The 27,297-nt window shown below is 34.3% G+C and overlaps 1 protein-coding gene across 4 annotated transcripts in view; it reads right to left on the reverse strand.

The window, feature by feature from the left end:
- The window catches only part of LOC134845131 (uncharacterized), a 72,017-nt gene extending 45,674 nt beyond the window's left edge, over positions 1-26,343 (reverse strand). The window contains exon 1 of one of the 4 annotated variants that reach the window (XM_063862001.1): positions 24,861-26,343. In XM_063862001.1, the coding sequence (XP_063718071.1) occupies positions 24,861-25,400 (540 nt within the window). In that variant the 5' untranslated portion in view covers positions 25,401-26,343. Of the gene's footprint in view, positions 1-5,215; positions 5,588-16,755; positions 17,364-24,860 lie in introns of those variants that run through there. The other 3 variants (XM_063862002.1, XM_063862007.1, XM_063862006.1) reach the window with 3 other exon arrangements.
- Positions 26,344-27,297: the final 954 nt, after the last annotated feature.

Here is a 27,297-nt window from a genome sequence, read left to right on the forward strand (position 1 = left end):
GACTTTTCTAGGACGTTACAGAGAGAAAAGGTAAAAAAGGAACTATGAAAAGTAACACTTTGATTTTAACCCGGAGTCGAACCGCCGAGCTGGATATAACGAGTCTCACTTCGTCGCATCTACGCCATTGTTGCATGATAATAGGGAAAGACTGACTACCATTAAAGCAGATTGAACAGAAGCCACTAAACTACCAATGCTACGCCAACAAATGAGCACTTTTAATTGCGAGTTGGGTTAGAAAAAGAGTCGATTCATATTATGAAGCTACGCTCACTAGATTGCTTATATAAAAAAGAGCTGCAATCAGATTGGGAGTGAGATAATAAAATTCAGACTGAAAATCTCTTGCGAAATTTGATGAGAAGCGAAAACATTCAGACCACATTTTAACACAATTCACCTAAAAACCCACCCTATGCCACCAGCAACAACGCTAAACGAAAACAAAAACCAAATCTTAGAATTCTGAGATCCTCAAGCTTTCAAAAAATAGATTTTCTGAACTAAAAACTAAATCTGAAAAACTGAGGTCCAAAAAACTTCAATTGAACTTGCAAACCTAAGAAAATATGCAAATATATTTATTAAAGGCACAACAAAACTCGTCAAAGTATTTTGCATGTTTTTGAGATGTTTTTTGAGATGAATTTTTGTGAAAATTTCACATCAAGCTCTTAAGAAAAAATTATTGTGATAGCCAACTGAAAGTTGTTCATGAATAATTTTTATTCAATAAAATTTTTAGAAGAAACATCACATTAAAGCTCTTTCAATTTCAAGACCCTTTTATTATTGACTGTTTTCATAGAATTAACCCAGATAAAATGTGTTCTCAATAAGTGTTTTTAAAATTTAAAAGTCAATCACGTCTTTTTGCGCCATTTCCAATTTTTACCGGAGAACTTTTCTGAAATTGAACTGAAAATACAATAGTCCAACCGCGAAAAATCAAAACTGAACGTGATTAATTTCTCAGACTTTTTGGTGAATTTCAGTTCTTGTGATAGCCAACTGAAATTTGTTCATGAATAATTTTTTTCAATAGAATTTTCAGAAGAAACATCACATTAAAGCTCTTTCAATTTCAAGAACCTTTTATTAATGACTTTTTTCATAGAATTAACCCAGATAAAATGGGTTCTCAATAAGTGTTTTTAAAATTTAAAAGTCAATCACGTCTTTTCGCGCCATTTCTACTTTTTAACGGAGAACTTTTCTGAAATTGAACTGAAAATACATTAGTCCAACCGCGAAAAATCAAAACTGAACGTGATTAATTTCTCAGACTTTTTGGTGAATTTCAGATCTTTATAGTGTCTTCACTACGTTCCTGCGCTTTTATACGTCAACTTTGGAGAACACGACGCTTCATAAAGTGAACTGAGAAAAATAGAAATAAGCCTCAAATTAGTAAATCTTTGCTACGTATCACCTTGCTACGTATCGAATTCGAACCGGCGATCTCGAGTTTGGAATCTCACGCCCTGCCCTCTGGGCCACGAACGCTTAACATTCGGGGAACACTAGTTACAAATAAAGCAGCTACATATGCTAATAAATTGCCGATGCACTAAAAACAAATAGCCACTAAGCCACATTGTAGCTAAATTCTGCATTTCAAAAAATTTCGAGATATATTGACTTAGAAAATTTCTGAAATCGAGTTTTCCTTATTGTTATGTTTTTTGAAACAAATTACTTTTTCGTTTCATTTGATGAATAGAAAATGCTTAAACTGTGTTAACTTATAACTATTCGAATGCCAAAACAAATACTATCAAAAAGCCTTAGAGGTACCACTAAAAATGACACCTATATTTACATTTGCGACTTAGGCTTAACTAAAGAATAGTCGTACTATTACACTACGCACACTTAAGTTCGAGGTTTGTTAATAAGAAAATAGTTTCACAGCTATTTCTTCTCAAAAACTTAAAATTTTCAAAGCTTGTTTCTCTAATAGACAGTGTTTTGGTACGGTTCGGTTTTTGTGAATTTTACAATTTTGCTGTTCGATAGTGAAGTTTGCCTTCCTTTTAACAATAGATATGTACTGAATTTTAAAAAAAAATTACAGGTCAAACCGCGAAAAATCGAAATTGAGCGTGAACAAACTTTAAGACTTTTTCCTGAAAAAAAATTAGCAAGACCTATATTAAAGTGCTCACTACGTTCATTACTCTTAATAAAATTAGAAAAGCAACGAATAGTAAACCAAAATATACAAGTACATCAAAATCTACTAAGAGCACTTACTGGAATAAATTTTACACTTCGCATACACAAGCAAAAATATGACTTATAACGCTACTGGGAAAAACTGAATGAATAAAACTTTGAATCGACAAACTTTCTTAAGTGACGGACGCCAATTATCAGTCTACATAATTGCTAAGTGACGCAAGCCATTTATGACGCACTAGCAGTACCAGTCAATTTGAAGAAAAAAAGAACTTTACCAACTAACAAGACTCAATTTATACAGCTGACACATTTTAAATAGTATACGAAAAAGTTCATTAAAAACATCCGACCCTGCCCAGGTTCGAACCCTCTTATTTGGTTGCGGGTCTCCTTCTCTACCTCTGCGCTACAGATCCATGATACCTTGAAGCTAGCGTTCTATTTGTAATATAAGAGTCTGATCAATAACCAGCTATTAAGTACAGCCAATGCTAAGGATATTAACACAGATTCTTATATTACAAATAGCACTCTAGCTTCAAGGTATCATGGATCTGTAGCGTAGAGGTAGGGAAGGAGATCCAAAACAAAATAAGAGGGTTCGAACCTGGGCAGGGTCGGATGTTTTTAATGAACTGGTTCCTGCTAATGCGTCATAATTGGCTTGCGTCATTTAGCAATTATATAGACTCATAATTGGCGTATGTCGCTTAAGAAAGTTTGTAGACTCAAAGTTTTACTCATTCAGTTTTTCCCAGCAGCGTTATCGGTCAGATGTTTGCTTGTGTTTGCGAAAAGCAGCTTCGCCTTGTGTATTATTATTATCATTATTATGATTATTATTATTATTATTATTATTATGATTATTATTATTATTATTATTATTATTATTATTATTACTATTACAAATTCGATGCAGGCCGCTGGGAGTATGTATGGAATTGAAACTTTTCAGGAAACTTTCGTTGGTACTTCAGGGAACAGAAGGACTTTCGTTTGCCTGCTCTTGCTTTGTCTTCTTTGATACCACAAGACAGCTTTTTCTTGATTTGTAAGCAATTATTATAAATGCAATTGCTGTTAGTTTTGTCCTGAGTTTTATAAATGTTTTTAGCACTGGTGTTGTATTTTTTTGTTTGTTTCTTTATCGCTTAAAAACTTTCGGCAAAAATTGTTTCATCTTATGTTTAATCGCTTAGTCAGCTAACGTTTTGCGACAAAATTTGTTCATTTTGATCAAATATTGTTGAGCGACGCAAATATTGTTGCGACAAAATGTGTTCATTTTGAAAGTGTTCATTTAGATCGATAACCAGCTATTAAGTACATCCAATGCTAAGGATATTAACACAAAATGAACACTTTCAAAATGAACACAGTTTGTCGCAACAATATTTGCGTCGCTCATCAATATTTGATCAAAATGAACACTTTCAAAATGAACACATTTTGTCGCAACAATATTAGGTTAGAAAAAAGATAGTTCATACTATAACACAAGCTTTTCTTGTGTAATTACACACTCGGTAGTATTAGATTGCCCTAGATTGCCCTTTGATTCTCAGAAATAGTTTTAAGTTAAAGGTTTTAAGCCGGCATAAACGCCTTCTTGTGCAACGCTTTAATAGGTTGACGTTCTAACGTGGTGACATATAACGGCTACTGCTCATACAATAATTTCGTTGTTAAATCTGCACAAAAATATATTAAGAAAGCTTAAATACGGCGAAACCACCATTATCATACAGTTCAAAATATATAGTAGATTGTGCTTCCGATTCCGAAAATTAAGTTTAATTAGTTTTTTTGCAAGCAGAAAGTTAGCGAATTTTCAGTAGCAGGCATTATTCTACTTGGATACGTAGGGCTGAGAATTTCAAACTTTTTAAAAGAAAAATCATAAATCGAAAACTTATTCGATGAGCAGTCAAAACTGAAGGCCAAACCAGCAACACCTTTGCAACCTGACGGCTCCCCAGCACAGGATTGCTTTTTTCAAATTTAGTGAAACTTTTTAACATTCAAGTAATTTTGAGACTTTTTGTAAAAAAAATATAAGACGCGATATATCGAAAGCTGAAAGGATGCGAGCAGTCATGTTTAAAGGTCAGACCCACAACACCTAGAAAACGCTTAACCCATCCCACAACAGCGATGTTTGCTACGTTTTTTAACATCAAGTAATTTTTCAAATATTTAAAGACGAAACATATCGGAAACTTAAGGATTTGAATAGCCATATTTGGACTCACATCTGCTATTCCTACAAGTACCCTGAAATCAACCTTCCATCACCGACTATAGGATTGAGATTTTAAAAAGTTTTAGGTTTATTTTAAAAGGTTTTAAAAATTATCAGATTATCCTAATTTCAAAAATCTCGAGAACTAAAATAGTTTGAGCTTTTATATTTCAAAGCCAGAATTACAAACTTGGGTTTGGATGACGAATACGAACTTTAGAAAAAACCCAGATCGAAACTTTAACGCCAAAAAAGTTGCTTATTGTGATTTATATGCGCCATTTCTGCTGCATATTGTAACTTACAGATATGAAAATGGGAGAAGGTAGTAGCAACGTAATATAGCACTACGCTTCGCTCGACAAAAAGGTGGAATATGAACCGCCGCAAAAGCATTGTGTATAGATCATGTTTATATTCACTTCGATTCTCAACGATATTGACATTTTTGGCATTGTTTAGAGCCTTCGGCACATAAAACCGATTTGGCTGTATCGGCGATTCAAGGTGTGTTTGAGATTCTATTAGAAATTAAATGGTTATAAAGGGGCAATACTTCTGACAACAATAACCCACTTCTAAACTTTTTATTTTCTAGTTGTTTTTCATTTCATCATTTCATTTCATTTCTAGTTCATTTCATTATGACAACATTAGAATAGTTTTTCAAAATTGAAATTCAAATATGAGCGAAGTGGGAAAAACCGTTAGCTTTATTTTAGGCAATGAGATCCTTTACGTTATCTTTGCCCAAATTCCGCCAAAAACAAAGCAAGAAAGTCTCACCTTGATCCACTGTAGATCTATCAACGCACAGCATCCATGTCGTTGAGTTGTTGAATATTGTTGTAATTAATAGACAGCTTGGCTCCCAAAACTTTGCCAATAAAAACTTGAACAACTTTAATGAGGTAAAATTGTATACTTTGATATTTATATTTATAAATCTTTATGCCGTATAAAGATTGAAATTGAGGTCGAACACATTGGTACTCTACTTTCGGAATTTTTAAGCCAGTGAAAAGAGCAACTGAACACAAAAGACTGACGACTGTTCAACAGGCTTTTTAGGTAGAAATTAGAAAAGGTGGAAAAATGCGAACAAAGGAATGTTTGGAAAAGACTGGAATTTCGGGATGGAATTTGGAACGCCGGTGGAGCAATGGTTGTGTGTAAGTGTTGTGCTTCAATGTTTTGCGTGTTACCAGCCTCTGGCTGGCTTTTTCGGATCAGATAAAGCCGGATTGTTTGTTGGATAGTAGTTATGTAGTATAATTCGCTAATGCAGTTTGACAGACAGGTCACTACTGGCCCTACAGACAAAGAGAAAGGAACCAGAAAAGTAAAAATGGAATCGGCAACAATGGATTAGGAAAAGCTAAAGGGTATGTAGGAGATCTGAGAATAAAAGCATTGCAGTCATAAGAAGACCAGAAAGCCACTAGCTGCACAAGTTATAGCTGCATGCTTCGTTAATAGGTAGTGAAATAAAAGTATTACCACATTAAAAATAAGCTGAACATACGGCGGTGCAAACACAGTCAAAAAACACAGAATTCAGAACTGAAAAGAGAAAAAAAACTGAAGGGATTTTGATTGGCATAAGCAAAGAGAGGGCAAGGGGTAAATTAAGAGAGACAGCTAAGCAGGAGGCAGCAGGTAGGAGTTGAGACAAAGGACCAGAAAGCCAACATTATTAGGTCTAGTTAGAGAGTCTAGCAGTCTAACAGCCAAACATTCGACACATCAATTGAGACTGACCCTGCAGACGAGTAGCATGTTTTAAAGCGAATACTGCAGCGCAACAATCTAAGTTGTTTTTAATGCAGCAGAAAAAAAAGCTCTGAAACGAACATCAGTAACATCAATACAAAATTGAGCATTTGAAAAGAAATTATTGTCAGCTACACAGAAAAAAAAACCGAATAAACTGAAACGGTTTTAATTTGACACGATTTTAATTTAACTAGTACTATTTTTTCTGAATGTTATTTGTTGGAAACAAAAACAATTGTTTATCTAACTTATGTGCACTGCTCAGGTAATTCTGCAGCGCATACGAAGGCACAGAAAGCAGATGTTTTTCTTAAAAAAATCGAAAATTAGATGCAGAGGCGAAGCTGAGCTTCGCATCACTTGCGATACAAGGCAAGCGTAGCATTGCAAGATAGCGAGCGAATAGAAAATGAGACGGAAATAAAAAAAGTAAAAACACATAGGCGTAGCTGCGCTTCGCACCACTTGCAGCACAACAAATATAAGATTAACACAGCATGACGCTTAAGAAGTAGCAAACAAGACTTCGCGCGAAGAAAAAATTGAAAAGGAAACTAGAAAAACAAAAATTTTGCAAAATGAAAAAGAGTTTTTTCATGATTAAATTCCTTTGGGTTTTTATGAGGACCTTGTGAGGCAGATAAAGTGCATTCAAAAAAATGAAGCCAAAGTCTTATCGATCTTTAAAACAAAACCGGAAACTTGTAGGAAACAAAATATTAGGTAGAAAAGCCAACAAAATTACAACCGACAGCCTATAAGCTGAAAATCAACCGAAAGTTACTGCTTATATAGTGTCCACGAGTGCTTTATACGCAGTGAATGCAAGACCCAATTCGTGACCTAAACCGACAGAGTTTAAGTTGTCAACCATAAAGCAAAGAAGTTGAAATACCACACTAAAATAACACAACAAACTAGCAGACAGGAACTGAAACGAAAGCCGCTAAATTGAAAACAAATCGTAAAATTAAAAATGTGATAGTGTCAAAAAAAGCTTAGTGAACCAACATTTTCATTTGTTTGTATCAATTGGTCTGGAACAATTAACTCGAACAAAAATTAACGGAACGGTGACGCATCGGAACGGTAAATTCATCAGAACGGTAACAACCCAGAGACTGAGAAACAAACGTTTTTGAAGTTTAAGAAAAAACTTAAATTGTAAAATTTCGAACGCCAAAAAATGTTCCTGCAATGCGAACTTGGTCGAAAAAAATGAAGAGAAGATTTTTTTTCAACTATAATTATTCCTATTGTACAACGGAGGGCGTAAGAATGTGAATTAGATTTTTTGAAAAACTTGTTAAAGTTCAATCGTTATACAACCAGCATAACTTAAGAAATAAACAGATTAGGAAATTAAGCAGATAGAATTAAGGCCTAACGACCTGTGCCGAAAATCTACCAAAAAACGAATCTGATAAAGTATTATAAGGCAACTCTTAACGTATACACAAGGATAATACAGTAACCACGCTATTATATAAGCATGCGTGTAAACCAATGAGTATCAAATATACTGATTACCACTTGACCATTCTGTGATCAAAGTTATTTACGGCAAAAAGTTTAGAACCCGATTACAATACCCTTGCTTATCGCAGGGGTAAAAACATTTGAAAAACTTCGGGCCAAAAGAAAAATACTTTCCGAAAAATAGTCACAATTGCCAGCCCTCAATAGGCTTTATGTAAATATCGAGCAATTAATCCCAACAATACGCGAGAAGCTCATTGAAAAAATGCCACACAAAATTATTAATAAATAAATAAGTTTTGAGGATCAAATTTTTTAACTTAGCACTTTTACACAAATGACTAGAATTTTTAATCAAAACAATCAATTTTAGTCGTTTAAAAGACAAAACGTTAGTTGACTAAGCGATGAAACATAAGATGAAACACTTTTTGCCGAAAGTTTTTAAGCGATGAAAAACAAACAAAAAATACAACAACAGGGCTAAAAACATTTATAAAATTCAGGACAAAACCAACAACAATTGCTTTATAATAAACATAGGCGCTACGCGCAATACACCGAAGGCATAGAAACTGAAGCAAAAACCAAACAACTTGAACAACTAATAATTGAAGAATAACACTTCTAGAACAAAAATCGTACTAATACATGTATACACCAAAATTTTGCTATATCGAGAAAGAGCCTGAAATAACAGTTCTAGAACTAAAAATCGTACTAACACATGTATAGGTTAAATTTTTGATATATCAACGAAGATCATAAAATAACACTTCTAGAACTAAAAATCGTACTAACACATGTATACACCAAAATTTTACTATATTGACAAAGGGCCTGAAATAACAGTTCGTGAGCTAAAAATCGTACGAACACATGTATACACCAAAATTTTGCTATATTGGCAAAGATCATGAAATAACAGTTCGAGAGCTAAAAATCGTACTAACACATGTATACGTCAAATTTTTGCTATATTGACAAAGATCATGGAATAACAGTTCTAGAGCTAAAAATCGTACTAACACATGTATACACCAAAATTTTGCTATATTGACAAAGATCATGGAATAACAGTTCGAGAACTAAAAATGGTACTAACACATGTATACAATAAAATTTTGATATATTGACAAAGATCATGAAATAACAGTTCGAGAACTAAAAATCGTAATAACACATGTATACACTAAAATTTTGATATATTGACATAGATCATAAAATAACAGTTCGAGAACTAAAAATGGTACTAACACATGTATACGCTAAAATATTGCTATATTGACGAAGAGCCTGAAATAACAATTCTAGAGCTAAAATCGTACTAACACATGTATACACCAATATTTTGCTATATCGACAAAGAGCCTGAATAAACGTTGTAGAACTAAAAATCTTACAAACACATATATACACCAAAATTTTGCTATATTGACAAAGAGCCTGAAATATTGACAAAGGACTTGAAATAACAATCGTAGAACTAAATGTCGTACTTACGCATTGTAGATCAATTTCTATAGCTATAATAAAATACAAAAGATTGTGTTTGTATGTGTAGCAAAACGCCTCCTGTCGTTTCAATCGGCCAATCGTATAAATTGGCATGTAGACTCATATGGGTCTCCGGAATAACTAAAAATCGTACTTACACATATACTTACCAGAAAGAGCTAAAATGAAAAAAAGCTATTAGTCTTATTATATTGAGAAATTGTGAAGCACAAATTGGACAAATCTCGTTGGCAGCGTTCCCTGTAAATCGTTGTACGCTAATTGGTGATATACAGATCTTTCTGAAAATATCCTAAACAGAACAATAAATTGAAAATCATTTTTTGCTTTTAACTACATAGCTAAGAAGTAAAACATGAAATTTCACAATCAAACAACAAAGACGCTAACTAAATAAATAAATAAATGAACGAACAAACCAACAAATGAACGAACAAACCAAAAATAAATAAACATAAATAAATAAATGAATAAATAAATACATACATGAATAATAAATAAAAGCAAAACTAAATGAAAGAAAATAATTAAATAAATATAGCAATAAATATCAACGAATAAACAAAACACACCTGATAAATAAATAAACAATAAAAAAATAAATCAATACATAAATAAATAAATATATAAATAAATAAAAGCAAAAGTGAAATGTACAAATAATTAAATAGACATGAAAAAATATATATGAACAAATAACCAAACAAACAGACCCATAATATGAATAAATGAAAATAAATAAATGAAATAAATACACATACATAAATAATAAAAGCAAAACTAAATGAAAGAAAGAATAATTAAATAAATATCAACAAATAAACAAAACACACCTGATAAATAAATAAGCAATAAAAAAATAAATCAATACATAAATAAATAAATAAATACATAAATAAATAAATAAATAAAAGCAAAAGTGAAATGTACAAATAATTAAATAGACATGAAAAAATATATATGAACAAATAACCAAACAAACAGACCCATAATATAAATAAATGAAAATAAATAAATTAAATAAATACACACGCAGAAATAATAAAAGCAAAACTAAATGAAAGAAAGAATAATTAAATAAATAAACAAAACACGTGATAAAAATAAACAAAAATAAATATGTACATACATAAATTATAAATAAATATAAGCAAACTAAACATAATTAAATAAATAGAAGAACAGATAATTAAATAAATAAAGATGAACAAATAAAGAAACAAACATACGCAATCACGTGACATAGCGCGATGTAGTCCAGCCCACATGATAATTGATAACTGTGGACGTTATTTGTCGACACTTGACAACAGACAACATTAAAAAAAAAACCCCGTTACACGATACCATAACACCTTGACTAAAGTCTTCGGTGTAATTGCTTACGAAACAAGAAAAAGCAGTCTTGTGGTATCTAAGAAGACAAAGAATAAGCAGGCAAACGAAAGTCCTTCTGTTCCCTGAAGTCCCAAGGAAAGTTTCCTGAAAAATTTCAATTCGATACATACTCCCAGCGGCCTGCATCGAATTTGTAACAATAATAATTATAAAAATAATAATAATACACAGAGGCGAAGTTGCACTTCGCAAACATGTGACCGATAACGCTGCTGGGGAAAAAATGAATGAGTAAAACTTTGAATCTACAAACTTTCTTCAGTGACGCACGCCCATTATGATGCATTAGCAGGAACCAGTTCATTAAAAACATCCGACCCTGCCCAGGTTCGAACCATCTTATTTTGTTGCGGATCTCCTTCGCTACCTCTACGCTACAGATCCATGATAACTTGAAGCTAAATTGCTAATAGTCTGTGTTAATATCCTTTGCATTAGCTGTACTTAAAAGCTGGTTATTGATCAAAATTAACGCTTTCAAAATGAACACATTTTGTCGCAACAATATTTGCGACTTCGAAAAAAAGATAGTTATTACTATAACACAAGCTTTGCTTGTGTAAATAATAATCATAATCACAATAATAATCATTATAATAAAACTGCCAAGAACAAGGTGAAGCCAGGACTCTTCCAAGAAATACGGTCCAAAGGCAATAGCAATTACTGAAAGTTGTTAAAGCTCGATAAAAAGTTCAATATTCACATTAGTAATATAGATTGTTTACAGGACAAAATCTTGTTCCTGATTACGAGAAACTTACTCTCGCAAGTGAAACAAACTAGCTATTGCCAGAGTAGCACGGACGCCAAGCTTAGATTTGCACAACTTAGGATATAAAACGTAATGCAGAAACTCAGAAGATAATGTCTAAAACAAAAAATAGAAATTAATTCTGTTGAGTAAACCGTACGCTGAAAGATCAAAAAAATCTTATTGCAACTCCAATCGAACTCAATTAACAAAAAGAAAACAAAATTGGGACAGTACAAACTCCATTAATTTTAATCTCATAACTAATAAAATAGATAGACGATAACAAATTTTCGATAGAAAAATCGAGATCCAAGATCTCCGAGAAGTACTCAAAAACATTGCTAAAAACCTTAAGCCCAAATAACCTGCATGTCCATGGGAAACACTTCACGCCACGAAAAAGCTCCATCAAGTGCTTGCTATAAACTTAGATCAAAAGGAAAGAAAGATAATCGAAAAAAAACTTGAATGCGAAAGTTTCAAAATTTCACAAAAAGAATTTGCACAAAATTAAAAAAAAACTGTGAAAGTCTATATGTAACCAAATATCTGGATCCCCTGGATCACAACAAAAATAGGTTACAAAAAAAAAGACGCACGTTGAGGAAATTAGAAACATGAAAAATCATTGTCTGCAAAAGCCTTTAGCCAGGAAGAACCACATTCTTGAATCTCGTGCGAAACTCGCCACATCCATTTGTAGACAAAACAGTCAAAATTGCCTAAAAATAATTTTTTATAGTTTTTTCGAAAAACCTTTACATTAAAACAATACGCTCGCCTTGAATAGATCTGAATTAAATCGCTCAAACCTAAGACACCCAAAACTAATTAAAACTACAATTAAATCAACGCACTTTATGAACAAAAAAGAAAATCTGAAACTATGCATGCCAAAAAACTGAAAATTTAAAGCAAAAAATTTCTGAACTTTTTTTTAAAAAAAATTCCTTAGAACTTCAGTAAAAACTCCGCTAATCAGTTATGTGTTTTCTGACTGAAAATTCAAGTGCTCAGAATAAACAATAAACCCATGAACTTTATTATACTTACCCTCTTAAAAGTGAGGAAAAAAATTTTAAAAAAACTATCAAAAAAGTTACTGAAAAAAAAAAAACACCCGGCAAGAAAGCCGATAAAAAATTTGACAAAATTTGCTTTGATATTCTCACTATCCCTCCACATTTTTCTTAATTCGAGGGATATTTCGAACAAACCGCTTTATAAAGGGTCGATTGAAGCACTGATCGGAACTAATCAATGACAGATTTATTCCAATCTAAAGAGGTTGCAAAGTATGTTAGTAAAATACTTTTGTTGATGATGATAAAATCTCTCAGTGACGTTCGCAGCTTGCCTACAGGTTTTGCACCTTCACGAGGTGATAAGCAAAAACTCTTCATCTCCGGAAACAAGACACAAACCCCAAAAAGGGGGAGCGAAGGTCAAGCGATCCAGATGAGTCCAACGAAGGTAAAGTCGCCGCCTTAACAGAAGACATTCAATTGGTCAGAAGCGAAAGGCGTTTTAGAGAGCTGTGGTAGAGACACTAGCCTAGCTATCCCCACTGCTGCTGATAATACCAGCAGACATGAAATTGCCGCACCGGCCAATCAGCAACCAACTTCGCAATACATCGAAAAAGATGTAAGGAATAGGTTAAAGAATAGGCGCAATAGGTTATTTTTTCCGCAAGGTATTTTTAAAAAATTATCCACTTTCAAAACTAAAAGTCTCTCAATTTTTTTCGTGAATTTGACCTTTTCTGTTCGATACATCTGTTCGCGTTGACCTTCTTTTTAAGAAAGAACATAGCCAATAAACAGTTGGAAAAGAGTCAATGAACACAAGTAAACAAAAAAATGAAAAAACTCAACTTTCCAATTTCAAAGAAAAAAATAGCAGCCCATAAAGCTCTTCGAATTTCTAGAACAATTTATGATTGCCATTTTTTCGATAAAATTGACCCAATTTGAGAAAACTGGATCAAAAGGTATCCCTTTTTCGCTGGGAAATCTGAAAGTTAAATTCCACTGTCGAAAATAAACGTCGATTACGCTTTTCGTGAACTTTTGCAGTACGACAGTGGAGTTTGCTTTCCTTTCAACAAAGGAATTGAACAGAACTTAAGTCAATTCGCGAAAAGGTGAATTTGAGCCTGAATAAATTTTAAGGCTTTCCTGAAAACAAATCATCGCAACCTATATAAGAAAATGAACTACGTTCATCGACTCTTAAAAATGAATTGAACTTGAAAAGAAACCAAAACTCAAACCGCGAAAAACCAAAATTTCTGCAAAAAAAAAACGAAATTAAAAATAGTAACGACCTATCTAAGAGTCTTCATTCCATTCAATTCGACTAAGGTTGCCGCAAAATGTGCTATAGTTGCCCAAAGCAGGTCTCTAGTTTCACTTGCATCGCTCAATTTTAGATTAGCTGAAACTTGAACATACGTGGCACATAACAGTTTCAAGTAGAAGCTCATCAATAAAGCACAGACCAGGAGTTAAATCCCTTGAAATTATGCAATAGTAGCTCAATCAGCTCTGGATAAAAAGAACACTAAACAAAATGTGTTTTCGACCAGAGATATCACATCAAAAACCTTTCAGTCAATACAAAACTGAAAAATTTTCGAGCCAAATTGATTCACCTATTTTCTTCTTTTCACAGTCAAAAAATCAATTATAATATTTGCCTACATTTTATGCATAAACATGTTTTTAAAAGATGCTCCTTGAAAAAAAAACTGCCGTCAACGGCCGTGAGACAACGAGAGCCATTTGAGCGACAAGGAAAATCAGGTATGATTACCTAGCCTATCTCCAACTCCGAGTCTAATCCTTATGATCCAATATTACCAAAATTAATTGGTTACCCGCCCAGCGCGTCCAGCGGACTAATTTTTAGCCAAAAGTTAAAGTCACTTGCCGATTAAATGGTTATATTGAACAACACTTCTCTCGGCGGAAAACTAGAACCTAGAGAATTTTTTTCTAAATCATCCTGGAAGTCTTGAACAAAGTTTTTCTTAACATGTCAAATCAATGTCATCTAAGAGATTATGACCCAACCACGCCCTGTTTTGATTGTTAATTGCGTAACAAAAAACAGCAACATGAATCCAACAGAAAAATAGAGACAAACCATGATCCCTTTTCGTTGCTTGAGAGTGAGGAAAAGGCTTGTAGATCAAAAAGAGGGCCACAACAGCTGTTCTACGAGAAGAGCTGAACAGCTAGTTTGTTGAATCTTTCCGTTGTCAATAAATAGGCTTCTTAGCTGAATGAGTATACACAATAAGCACTGGCTGCTATGCATAGCTCAACTAATTTATTTCGAATCTTCTTTCTATGTACTATGGCAAGCTGAAATGCATCCAATTTGGCTCTTTCCTCAAGTTCTGAACCACGGTGACCACTCTTCCGAAAAAAAGTAGCGACCTAATAGCGATGTTTAAGCGACCTAACGTAAGCTCAATTCAGCGCCTCAGAAATGGAAATTCTCTCAAAATTTCGTGGGTCAGTTTAATTTTTGCCCATGGCATGTGGAAAAATTTGGTAATGTAAAAACTAGTAATTAAGCAAACAAGTAGTACACGAAAAATAGCGACTTCCACCGAAGTAGCGACCTTTTAGCGACCTGTCGAGAAGTAGCGACCTTTAACGACCGAGTGGTCACTCTTTTCTTAACATTTATTAAAAATCACAGTTTATTCCATCAAATAAATCTTCAGAATTCCCAATATCACAGTCAAGAAGATACATTGAACTGTTATTGAAATATGGAAAATTGGAAAACAAAGTAGCACAAAAAGTTCCGACCATATTTTAAAGTTCATAAGTTTTCACATTAGTGTCGTTTTTGTGCCTGATGTGATGAAAGGATCTGACGAAAGTCTAGAATTTAGGCATATTCAAAAATTACAGTAAAAAAAGCTAATCGGGCATTAAATTGGCAAGAAAAACAAAAATTATTTTTTTTATTAATAATTTTAAAAAATCTTTATTCAATTATTTTGCAGATATTTTTTGAATGATTGCAAATTAGACTCCCAAGACTGCGTTAAAATTTTCTAGAAGCATTTTACTAGAGCGAAACTAAAACTCATGGCCTATTTTTCTATAAAAATTCTGCTCGCTTGCTTTACTCGCTTGAAATTAAACTAAAACTCGAAAAATTTAAACCAGTTTTTCTCGACACTGGGACAAACTTTTGAAATTTTTTAATGTCGTTCGAATCAGAGCTGAAAAAGTTTGAATACGATATATCGCTCTTACTAATTCGATTACTATTTATCTTGACTTTTCTTGCTTGAAAATCGAAATAAGCCCTCTCGCTTGCTTTTCTTGCTCGAAATTAGACGAAACATCAAAAATTTTAAAATTGTTTTTTCTCGATACTGGGAGAATTTTTTTAAAATTTTCAAAATGTCGGTGGAATCACGACTGAAAGACCCTCAATATGATATATCACTCGACCCATTCTGATGACTATTTGTGGTACCTCATTTTGTCTGGAAAAGACAAAAAAAACTGAAACACACCCGAATGCAAAATTCATCCCCATTTTTCAACTGGCCGGAACAAAAATCTAGTAAAATTGACACCAAGAATCTCTTAGAATTGCATTGAGCCACATCATTTTCTGTAATTTAGGTTTTCTTTCATAGTCAATATCAATGGAACACCATAAATTATCCAATGAAGTGTCATTCAATACACAGAATAAAAAAATAACTAAGGGTGCAGAGAGCACTCTGTTTTAGATTGATTTCACCTTCCTCCGAGACCACACACTAACAAGCAGCTGTCCTTTAATTATTTATATACACACTTTCAATTGCACCTACCAACTGGTTACCAATTGGGACAAAATTATCAACCCTGAAAAGACCTTTCGACCACTGATTGGGGATAATTCGTACTAATGGGGATACATGGACAAAATGTTAGTTTTATTATTCCTGGTTAAACGGTTTTAATTATTCAATTAGTCATCATTAGTTTTCCTGATTGGTCAAATTGATAGAGAAAAAATACTCTCTAAAAAGGAAAAGTGAGCAAAAGGTCGAAGCCAAAAAAGAAAATGACAGTTTGATCGATTGATCTGTGATCTGTTTGAGACCTTTCATTTATCTCAAATGACAGAAAGCAGAAAGCAAATGATGCTTGGAATTGGGCGACCACAATTTGTAAGGTCAATCAAAAGTTAACCAGCCAGTCAAATCATTTCTCATTTTCGAAAGTTATGGACAGAGGGAGCGTTTACATCAGCACTTTTACATCTAAAAAATAAGTGGTTTGACCTACCAAGCGATTATTTAGGCAAAAATGTTATCAGGTCTTCCATAAGGTTAAATTAAGTGAGCATTTGAGAAAGAAAACGTACTAACAATAGAAATGTGAAGAAGCTCAAGTGATTCTGAGATTTGTTCGTTGTTCCACAGCTTCGCCTACGAGGCTTCTCTTGCGGCTATCCACGAGTAGATTCAAACAGTTTTTGTAGCCATAAAATTGAGGGAAAGGAAGGTGAAATGAAAAGTGAGGTGTGATTAAATTTGATTAAACCGGGCCAAATGATGAAAGGGGTTGGGTATTCACTGCACTTTTCAGCAAAAGATGAAGACGTTTTTTGTTCTGTACTCTCTCTCTCTCCTCTAGTAATAAATCAGTTGCACAATAACCTCAAACGAGCTATGAGACTTGGTTCTAGTCAGGAATGGGGGGGGGGGGGCATCAAATCGAAACAAGAGGCAAAAGAGGCGGGGAGGGGGCACGAAAAAGTACAGTGGGAGTGAAAACTGGTTTACTTCTCAGCTATCAAGCGGAGAAAAATTATTACACAATAGGCGAAGAAGAGAGGACAATGCTTGAAATTTGACTCGATTAGGCAGGGCAACTATAATACACAGTGGTAAAAATGGTAGCATGAGAGATAAATATATACGGGCGCGAAGAGAAAAGATGAAATTATGAAGAGAGATTGGTCTAAATAGTCATTGACTAAGAGAGGAACGGGCAGGAGAGAAATTGAAAAGAAGAAGGTTTAAAAGGGTTTCTGAAGAGAGTTTAGATTTGATGAGCTTGAAAACATGTTGCTAGTTCGCCTAACCGAAAGCTGAACCAGTCGAAACACGGCTCAAAATGCTCAAGAACCAACTCATCCACGTGGCTACATCATTATCTACGATATATGTCTTGAACTTGTAAATGCACAACAACAATTATTTGAACTCATTAGGATGGTTATGTTTAAAGAACAGCATTAGCAGAAGGCATATACTTTTCTACATATTCATCGAGGACCCAGAGATGATCTGTTAAAAAATTTAATATTTTTGCATAAATTACTTTTTTTTGCATATTGGACTTGTTAACAACGCCTGGGCACTTTTCGGACAAGAGAACTTAATCAAAAAAAGGTAGCTGTTAAGAAGTAAATTTTTCTATTTTCTCTTCCTACCATAAACAAATCGAAAAATTCGTACCAGGGCTTATATAGATAAACAGTAAGGTTAGAGTCAATATACACGCCATACTACTGCTTACTTAGTGCAGATATAAGCGGATAGAAAGCAAACTGGCTTATCGCATTTTCTATTCTGCGCCTCGCCGCACGTGAAAAACTTCCATAATTGGGACAACTGGCAAGCCGAAAGATTTTTTTCCAAGAAATAATTTTGCCAATGACGCAGCAGCGCAGCCATGAGAAAATTAAATACTTTTTTTTGGATTTCCAGCATCTTTAACAATACTTTAACTTGGCCTCCTTAACCGATGTTGCAATTTAGCGTCACCTACAGAATCATGCATAATTTGAAGAAAAAGTACCTTCGGCCTAAAAGATACTTCAAATAAATTAGGCTACTGTTAACCTCTCGTATCTAGTGATGGGGATGGGTTAGGGTTGAGCTGAGATTTACGGAGAGACAGAGAGGAGTACAAAGAAGCCCTTGGGATCGATTCCATCTGCGGACAGAAATTTAAGGAAACAATTAACAATTTATGGACTCTTTAGCTTCACAGCAGCCATGTTTTGTGATGCACTAGAGAACAATCAAACAACCAGTAGCAATGACTGATAGATGAAAATCAAGCGGAAAAAGAATGTTGAACACTTTAATCTTGCTAGGCTAATTTCAGCTTGCAAACCCAGAACTTGCTGAAATACAACGCATGTATAAGTCAGCTAATGAACCATTTATTACCTTTGTACGCATGAAAACGCAGTAAAATGATGTCTGACTTTTTTGAAACCCAACTTATGTATTCACTAAACATACAATTGTAAATAAGTAATTGAGCTCAGGAAAAACAAAAACTAAAACTTTTGCTCAATTTACGATTTTCATACTTGAAAATTAGGCTTCAAAATCTAATTTGAAAACAAAAGAAATGTCTCCAAAACGATAGCAACAATAACACGATAACACGAGCAGAGGCAAACTACAAGTTTTGGAATCGATTGGTGCCAAGTTATAGCACTGTCAGAAATCTGTTTTTATCAATTTTAGTCAAAACAATTATTTCTGATGCTGCAGAAAATCTGTCGACAGTTCAGTACTATTGCATTTCAGCAAAATGTTATCTTTAATCATAAGCCTGACCAAATCTGAGTTGGAACTGGCCAGAACCTGATGGCATGTCATGCCTTTTATAAGTTGACAAATAAGGGTAATGTCTAGAAGGGCTACATAGTCCTTATCCTCCATTTATATCGCATTAATCATTAATTTTTAGGCCTTAAAAATACAAGAATACGATTCTGTTTGTGAAAAAAAACTGTTTCGGGATAATTTTCCGGCAGGAATCTTGAGGTTTTTATATGCTCAAAAATTAAAGTCTCAAACGGCGGAAACGCGGCGATTCTTCGTAAAAATTGTTAGCAAGTTTAAATAGCGTGTCATAACCCTAGGAGCTGAAAAATTCTAGACTGGACGCATTTTTTGTTCCCGCCGATGAAATTTGTGGAATAAAAGAAAAGTATTTCTTCTCACACAAAAAATTTTGAACAAACGTGGCACGGAGTCAATTAATAGCACATTGAATTGAAACCTAATTTTTGAAAGCACGTCCAGATCAACTTCTTGATTTTTCAGATACAGACAAAACAGAAACAAGGATAACTCGTTACTTTGCAAGTAGCACATAATGTTCCGAACATAGTCTTATAAAAAATATACATTTATAAGTTTTTTCAAGCTTGTTTCGTTTTTCTGTGTGGTGTTATAAAAGGATCTGAACGAAAAACTAGAATTTAGTCATCGTCGACAATCATAGTTAATAAGCAAACTCGACAACAATTTTCCGAAAAAAATGAAAACTTTCAAATTTTTTTGATGACTTTTTTTCAAGTTTTCGATCCCCAAAACGCCGCTAAAAAACTCCAAAAACTAAAATAACTTAACTAAAACTAAAAAAAAGGCACACAAGCTATTAAACTTAAATTAAGCATAAATAAACCTGTTCGAAATTAGACTAAAAACCAAAATTTCAAAGGGGTTTTTCTCGTCACTTCTTTTTTGACACATCTTCGTGACTTCTGATTTAGCGTGAAAAAAAAAATTAAAACACACCCAAATTTAAAGTTCATCCCCATTTTTCAGATGGTCGGATTAACAATTGTACTGAGTCTTCTAGATAAACAGTAAGGTTAGATGCAATATACACGCCATACAGCTTACTTTGTGCCGATATATGTGAATAGGAAAACAACCTGGCTTATCTCATTTTCTAATCTGCGCCTCGCCACACATAGAAAACCTCAATAATCAGAATAACCGCCGTCCGAAAATTTGTTTTTTTTCAAGAAACAAATTTGCGATAGCGCAGCCATGAGAAAATCTAATCGTTTAACAAGACTTTAACTTGGCCTCTTTAATCGATGTTACAATTTAGCGTCACCTTCAGAATCATACACAATCTGGTAGAAAATAACTTCGGCCTAAAAATACTTCACATAAATTAAGTTTTTGTGAAAATCTCATTTCAAGGGATGGCAATGGAGATAGGGTAGAGAGAGAGAGAGAGAGAGAGAGAGAAAGAGAGAAAGAGAGAGAGAGAGAGAGAGAGAGAGAGAGAGAGAGAGTACAAAGAAGCCATTGGGATCGATAATATTTGGGATCAATAATAAAGCCATTGGGATCGATATTAATAACTTTACTTGAGTAAAACTAAGTTTTCACGACTTAAACTAAGCTATGAAGCTATTGAATTTAGCTATTGTGAAACTAATTTCACTCGAGTAAAATTAAAATTAAGCATGAATAAGCTATTGTAAACGGCTTAAAATAAACATTACTAAGCCTGCTAAAAAACCAAAAATTTCAAACCGGTTTTTCTCGACACAAGAAAAAATTGGGATTTTTAAAATGTGGTTCGAATCACAACTGAAAGGGCTTTAAAATGATATATCACTTGACACATTCCATTGACTATTTATGTTACCTAATTTTGCGTGGGAAACAATAAAAAAACCTGTACACCCGAATAGAAAACTCTTCCCCATTTTTCAAATGGTCAGAACAATTATCATGTCAAATTAAACAAAACTATGAACTTTCACAGTAAAATGCAAAAATTCCACAACTCGAACCAATCATTAACGATCTAGGGAACATATAAGGCTCCTTTTCAAATGATTGCAATCAGATAATCGAATCAGTTCTTGGTTCATCCATGAAAGAAGTTTCCAATCATTGCTTTTTTTTCTACAAAATTAATAAGTTTATATAAATACAATTTCGTTGCTTAAAAATTTGGCAAAAAAAAACCAAATGAAAAGCGTAAAAATTACCGCAATTGCTGCAGTTATACTGAAGCAGCAATTGCGGTAACTAAATGAAAGACTCAAAAACAGAAATAATTGTTGATATAAAAAACTTCAACCAAAACAATTTAAAAATTAGCCAATGAAAACTACCACACAAAAATATAATAATCGTTTTTTAACCGCAAATTTAGTCTATGAAAAAAAAATCAGCAGCATCCAAAATTTTAATTTACAATCGATATTTTGAAATTTGAATTTAAAAAAAAAACAGCTAGGCAAGTTAGCTGACAAAACTGAAGAAATCACTTAAAAGTACACACCACATCGAATATAACTTAAGATGATCTTGAAAATTTTAGCCCTGGATACTGTACCAAAACACAACGAACTCAGATAAGGGATTTAACAGAGGCGAAGCTTCAAGCCGCAAAAAAAAAGAGAGCGAAATCATAACTCCCGGACCTACTCAATGCAGACCTAACCTCGGGGGAAGGGGATATTATCTATTTTGCCAAAGTCAGTACCACCTTGAGGAGGCGGATGCCACTGGGACCCCCCCCCCTCTACTTGTGACAGAAGTGGAATTGGTACACACGACCCTCATTGGAAAAAACGTGTACTGACCTGACCGTAACCATCTGCGCTCGCAAGCTCACTTGTGCAAATAAAGAGACTGTTAAACGTGAGCCAACTAAAGCTACCAAGAAAACGTTTCAGACATTATGTAATTTTTGTTTATTCCACTGGGAAATCTAAAAATTGAAACCCACTTGCGAAACTAGAAGTCGATCACAATTTTTGCTACCTTTACAATTTTGCTGATAGTGGAACTTGTCTTCCTTTACACAAAGGAAATGAAGCGAATTTCTAAAAATCAAGAGTCAAATCCCAAAAAAAAACCCAAATTTAGCGTGAAAAAAATCTAAGTCTTTTCCGTGAAATTTTTTTTTTAAATGACCTATAAAAGATTACTAATCAGTTCATGACTTTTAAACAACATGTAACATTTCCAAAAAAATTGCGCAAAAACTTAGATCGTAAATGATGTTAGGAAAAACGTGTACTGACCGCTTCACTCTACATCGCCAGTGCAAATAGAAAGATCGTTAAATGTAAAAGTACAAACGACTTATGTAAAAAGTTTGGCCAACAGACAGATGAAAGTCAAAAAATGACTGCCTTAGTTGAAAAGCTTTCACATTACTAGTTTTAGAGTAATAAACACATCAATTTAAAGCTTTCTTTTTAGGACGGGCAATTTTTTTGATGAAACTCACCCAATTTGAGAAAACTGGTTTTCAGTTCGTTCAACGAGTTTAAGCATTAAACTCAATTGAAAGTGCTTAAGTTAATTGATGCTACGAAGCACATACAAATAAGTCAAAGATAACAAATAAGTCAAAAACAGTGATTGTCAAAGTCATGGTTTTTCGGCATTTCATGATTTTTCCTGTAGCCTCTTATCGCCTAGTCGCACTACTATCATCTATCGATCAACCAATCTGTCGTGTAAAAAGGCCTACTTCGTAAGCCAGTGCATATATATATCTATTTATGGCATCTAATCGGCATACATGCAAATGGGCCTTGTGAGGTCCCTAAGGCCATTTACATTGCAAATATCGGAATAAACTCTAATATACAAGTAGCTCACTTCACTGAAACAACCTTCATCTATAAATTTCTATTTAAAATATTAATTTGATGAACAAGCACAACAAAATATACGAAATAATGTATTAATCAATACAGAGGCGAAGCGTAGCTTCGCAAACACTAGCGAAAACACGAGAAAAAAAAACAGCAGCTCTATAAACTGCAATAAGAAAAAGTCGCAATACGCCTCGAATTAGTAAAAATTCGGCTACGTCCCGGATTCGATAAAGGACCGACTGCGAACTAGAGATTATGTGTCTCACACACTAACCACTCAGCTACGAACGCTTAATACATCACAAACACTAGCCAGTTTTATCATTGTTTTGGGATTATATAAAAACAGACGAAGAGAAGCTTCGTACCACTTGCGATACATCACGAATATAGCATGGCAAATTAACAGACAAAAAATGAGACAGGCTTGTTAATGATTTTTTTTCAGCTCAACGTGTCTGTTTATAGAAAATGTCTGCTGATTCTGTCTCATTTTTTGTCTGTTAATTTGCCATGCTATATTCGTGATGTATCGCAAGTGGTACGAAGCTTCTCTTCGTCTGTTTTTATATAATCCCAAAACAACGATAAAACCGGCTAGTGTTTGTGATGTATTAAGCGTTCGTAGCTGAATGGTTAGTACTTTTTAAAGAATTTTAGGCCTCCCCACAAAAAACTTAGATTAAAACCTTCTTTTGCTCGTCAAACGACTGGAAATGCCGAGATCGATAGCCGAAACCTTTTAAGTCGAAAGATGAAAAAAATCTTACATTCTCGAATCCCAGTCGGTTAATTAAAAACCAACATAAAAAAAACTAATTTCGAATACTTAGTCTATTGTGATTAGCTTTAACTTCATTTACATTTTTGGCTCTAGTTTACTACGGGCATTATGAAAATGGCGGCGTAAAGCCTCTACCTCAGTTATAACTCTGATTACTATTCTGATGAAAAATACTTAAAATCGTTACTTCTTGTATTTTATGCTTCATATAATCGTTTTAGGTCTATGAAGTACTTATATTCACTCGTGTTCAAACGGGCGCTTCAGTTTTTGCTAAATTATTTTCAAATCTCGAAATAATTGCGCCAGGTATGTCAGTTAGAAATGTCTCGCAATTTGAAGCAATTGGCCAGTTTCACGTCTTTGTGTAAAGCGTTATGTGACCGTTTTGAAATAAACGCATCAGGTTTTTTATATTCTAAGAGATATGGGAACAAAGACCAATATGACAGCTTTAAGATTTAAAAAATTCTGGATGCGAGCAAATGACCGCTTTCAAGTGTTTGCAAGAAGATACAGATCACCGCCCTACAATCATTATCAGATGATTTGACGTCAATTCACGTAACAGCCATGAGATGAACTGAATATTCCGACTTCGAAAGATGAGTGAAAACTATTTGATGATGATGATGTAATAAAAACATCTGAGAGAGGTTCAAACTGCATAAAAAATAAGCTAAAACTTTCTTGATATCGAGAAAAGCAGTCTTAACATTTTTACTTCTAAGGATGCAGACCAATTTATAGCGAAGCGGAAGGCGCCTGTAAAGAGTCTTTACTTTATTTTACTCGTGAAATAAATTTCGGATCATTAGTTCTTGAAGCTTGAATCAGCGCCTATCCAGCGTAATAAACATCCTTATACCTAGAAAAAAAACTTGTTTGTTCAACTGATCTGGATTCCAAAAAATATGCTATTTAGACTCCAATTTTACCTTGAAAAGAAAGACTGTCGTTTATTCGCAATTTATGAGCAAAAATGGGAATTATATACCAAAATTGCGTTTTTTTCCCCAGGCTCCTTTAAAAAAATTAACGATACCGTCCACAAGAAAGAAATTTCTCAGAATAGTGCTAAAGTTTAACCTGGTTTTCGATTTTCGTCTACTTTTTTAAACGACTAGATCAAGTGCTTCCGAATTATTCGCCTATGAACTTTCAAGAGGAGAGCAATTACTTGAACAATTTGGCAGTCCAAAATTCCTACACCGCTTGGAAAACTAATCGAAAATAAACTTCCAAAAATCAAACCAATCTGAAATTAGTTACGAAGATTTGAATCTTACAATGCGCTGTTTTTTGGGTCTGTTGATGCAGAAGAGCGACGGAGATGAACTGAATCCTTTTCTACGCTCCTTCTCTTTCGGGTCCAGCTCTATACCACTAAGTTCCAGGTGGTCCACAAAATCACTCAAATGAGGAACCTCTCTATTACCCTGCTGCTCCTGGGAGGACAGGTAACTACTCTCTAGATCCATCTGAGTTTGAAGCGGATGCTGAGACGATATAGTTTGGTAATTATTCTGACTTTGACTGTGAGTCATAAAGGTTCCTGAGGGATGATAATGCGAATGCATGTAAGAGTGCGCATTCCTAGAATCAGCGTGATGGGTATAATTGCTATAAGGATTGTTCATAATGCTTTCATTTGTGTTACGTCTGTCATCGATCAAGTTAGGGTCTGAGGGTGTCCGACTGTTCGCGGAGGTTCTAAACAGACCCGAGGCTTCTCGATCGCGTCGGATCTTTTCTCGCAGCACTTCGGGAGTCGAGCTGCGGGATTTTAGGTCGCCCGCTGCCGAAGGACAACTACGTGAGGTTTTCATAACACTTCCGTTTAAAAAATAATGACACCGTACAAAAACAAGGGATGTTTTCGCCAACGGAACCCGAATTTTTTTTTGAAAAAAAAACAGACTATTGGCAAAATAACGTCAAGATTGTAGACAAAATAGAATCTGTTGGTGTAAATGATTAGCGGACGGATATTGGGAGTGTTTTAAACAGGATGAGAAATTGAAAAATGAGCAAATTAAACTCCGGCTAAGTGGAAGGCAGGGCTGCAATGGTCATTGTGTGTTTAGTTGCAGTGATTTATTGATTCGCCTGATAAATATAGTTAGCGTATAACTTCCACAATCTATCTTACTACAAGACTACTAACGGAGAAGCTCGGCTGGTCTGTTGATATTTGGAACACCAATCTCGGTTAAAGGGAGCAGCCTTTCAAATATGACGATTGATGACAAAAAAGCGGAGCCTGTGCTTCACTTCTTCTTGACTTGACTCCGTTTCCATTCTGCTTTGCAAATTGGGCGCTCTTGCGAAAAGGTTGAGGGCGATACCAGATACCTTTTGTCAAAATAAAATCAAAGCCATTTGGGAGAGCGCGGGATTTAAATCGCTTAACTCAAGTATTTTGAATGCCCGGCTAGCTTTTCTAACAGCTCTACCAGTGCACGTTCGCAACTGTGACCGGAGAAATGAAACAAGTTAAGTATGGGGGCAAGAGGACACGAGCCCAAGTTGGTGTCTCTAACTGATATAAGAGGGGAAAGGCAAAAAGAAGTTGGATCAACACTATCACTTGCTAAGTAGCGACTTCCGTGTTCAGTTAAATCGCGCGTAGTTAAATGGCTCAGCAGAATAATACTAGTGTTGTTGGTGTGAAGTGAGCATGGCGAGGATAACTAAACATGGTAAGTATGCTAGTAACCAAATAAACCAAATTAGCGCCGCTCTTCCGTGGCTAGATCCACAGTTGGTCCACCAAAGTACTTATCCACGCACTATGTGCAGTGACTTTACACAACATTGGTGGCTAGGTTAATCTAATGGATCCGACACGGCAACATAAAGAAAGCTAGCTAATATGTTGAAAAATGAAATGACAAGACAACTTCAAATAAAAAGTGACAGACACAGTTGATTGCTGAACCGCTCTTACTCTTAGAAAATAAAAAGGAGAAAATTAGTATACGGCGGAAAAACTGTCAAAAATATCTAGAGGCAGGTCCAAAGAAGCGATATTATTTTTAGCTTGACAACATAAAAATCTGCCTTTTTGATTAAAAAGACGGCACGCTTTCATCTTTCCACGCTCTTAACAGTAAATTATTTATTGCAAAATCATCTTCAAACGAACCATACAGTACCTTATTGTGCTAGTGGGAGTAGTCTAATGTTCAATCTTTGGCAGATTACCTCCCAACTCTAAATGAAGTCGAAAAAAAATTTAAGACATTGAAAAAAAACTAGATGAACCAAATTTTTCGTAAGTCTCGATAAAAAAACAACTAAAGGCCCAACTAAAGCTGGATGTACGTGTTTAAAATTGAATGAGTTAGCTATATTGATGCGGCACGAAAAGTGTGACTTCAAAATTTGGACTTTGCCTAAAACAGTTGTTTCTCTGCTATAATAAGTGAGAGGAGCAAGAAACTTTGGGATGATCAATTTTCCCAAAGATATAACACTTCTCTTACAAAAAATTAGGGAATCGCTGTTTTTGCAGGAACAATTACTGCAACCCGTTCTTTCAATGGAACTTTGATTGTGTAAATCCCAGTTTTGATTGTGTAAATTTTAAGAAAATTCAATAAGTATCTACAAAACGGTCGAAAGTTCTAACAAACGTTCAAAACACTTTCCAAAATCCATAAGGTTTTTTTCGAACAACAGAGAAGATTTCCAAATCCAGGTTTCTAGATTGAACACAACCTG

The sequence above is a fragment of the Symsagittifera roscoffensis genome, chromosome 4 (genome assembly GCF_963678635.1).
Source record: "Symsagittifera roscoffensis chromosome 4, txSymRosc1.1, whole genome shotgun sequence".
Taxonomy (NCBI): domain Eukaryota; kingdom Metazoa; phylum Xenacoelomorpha; order Acoela; family Convolutidae; genus Symsagittifera; species Symsagittifera roscoffensis.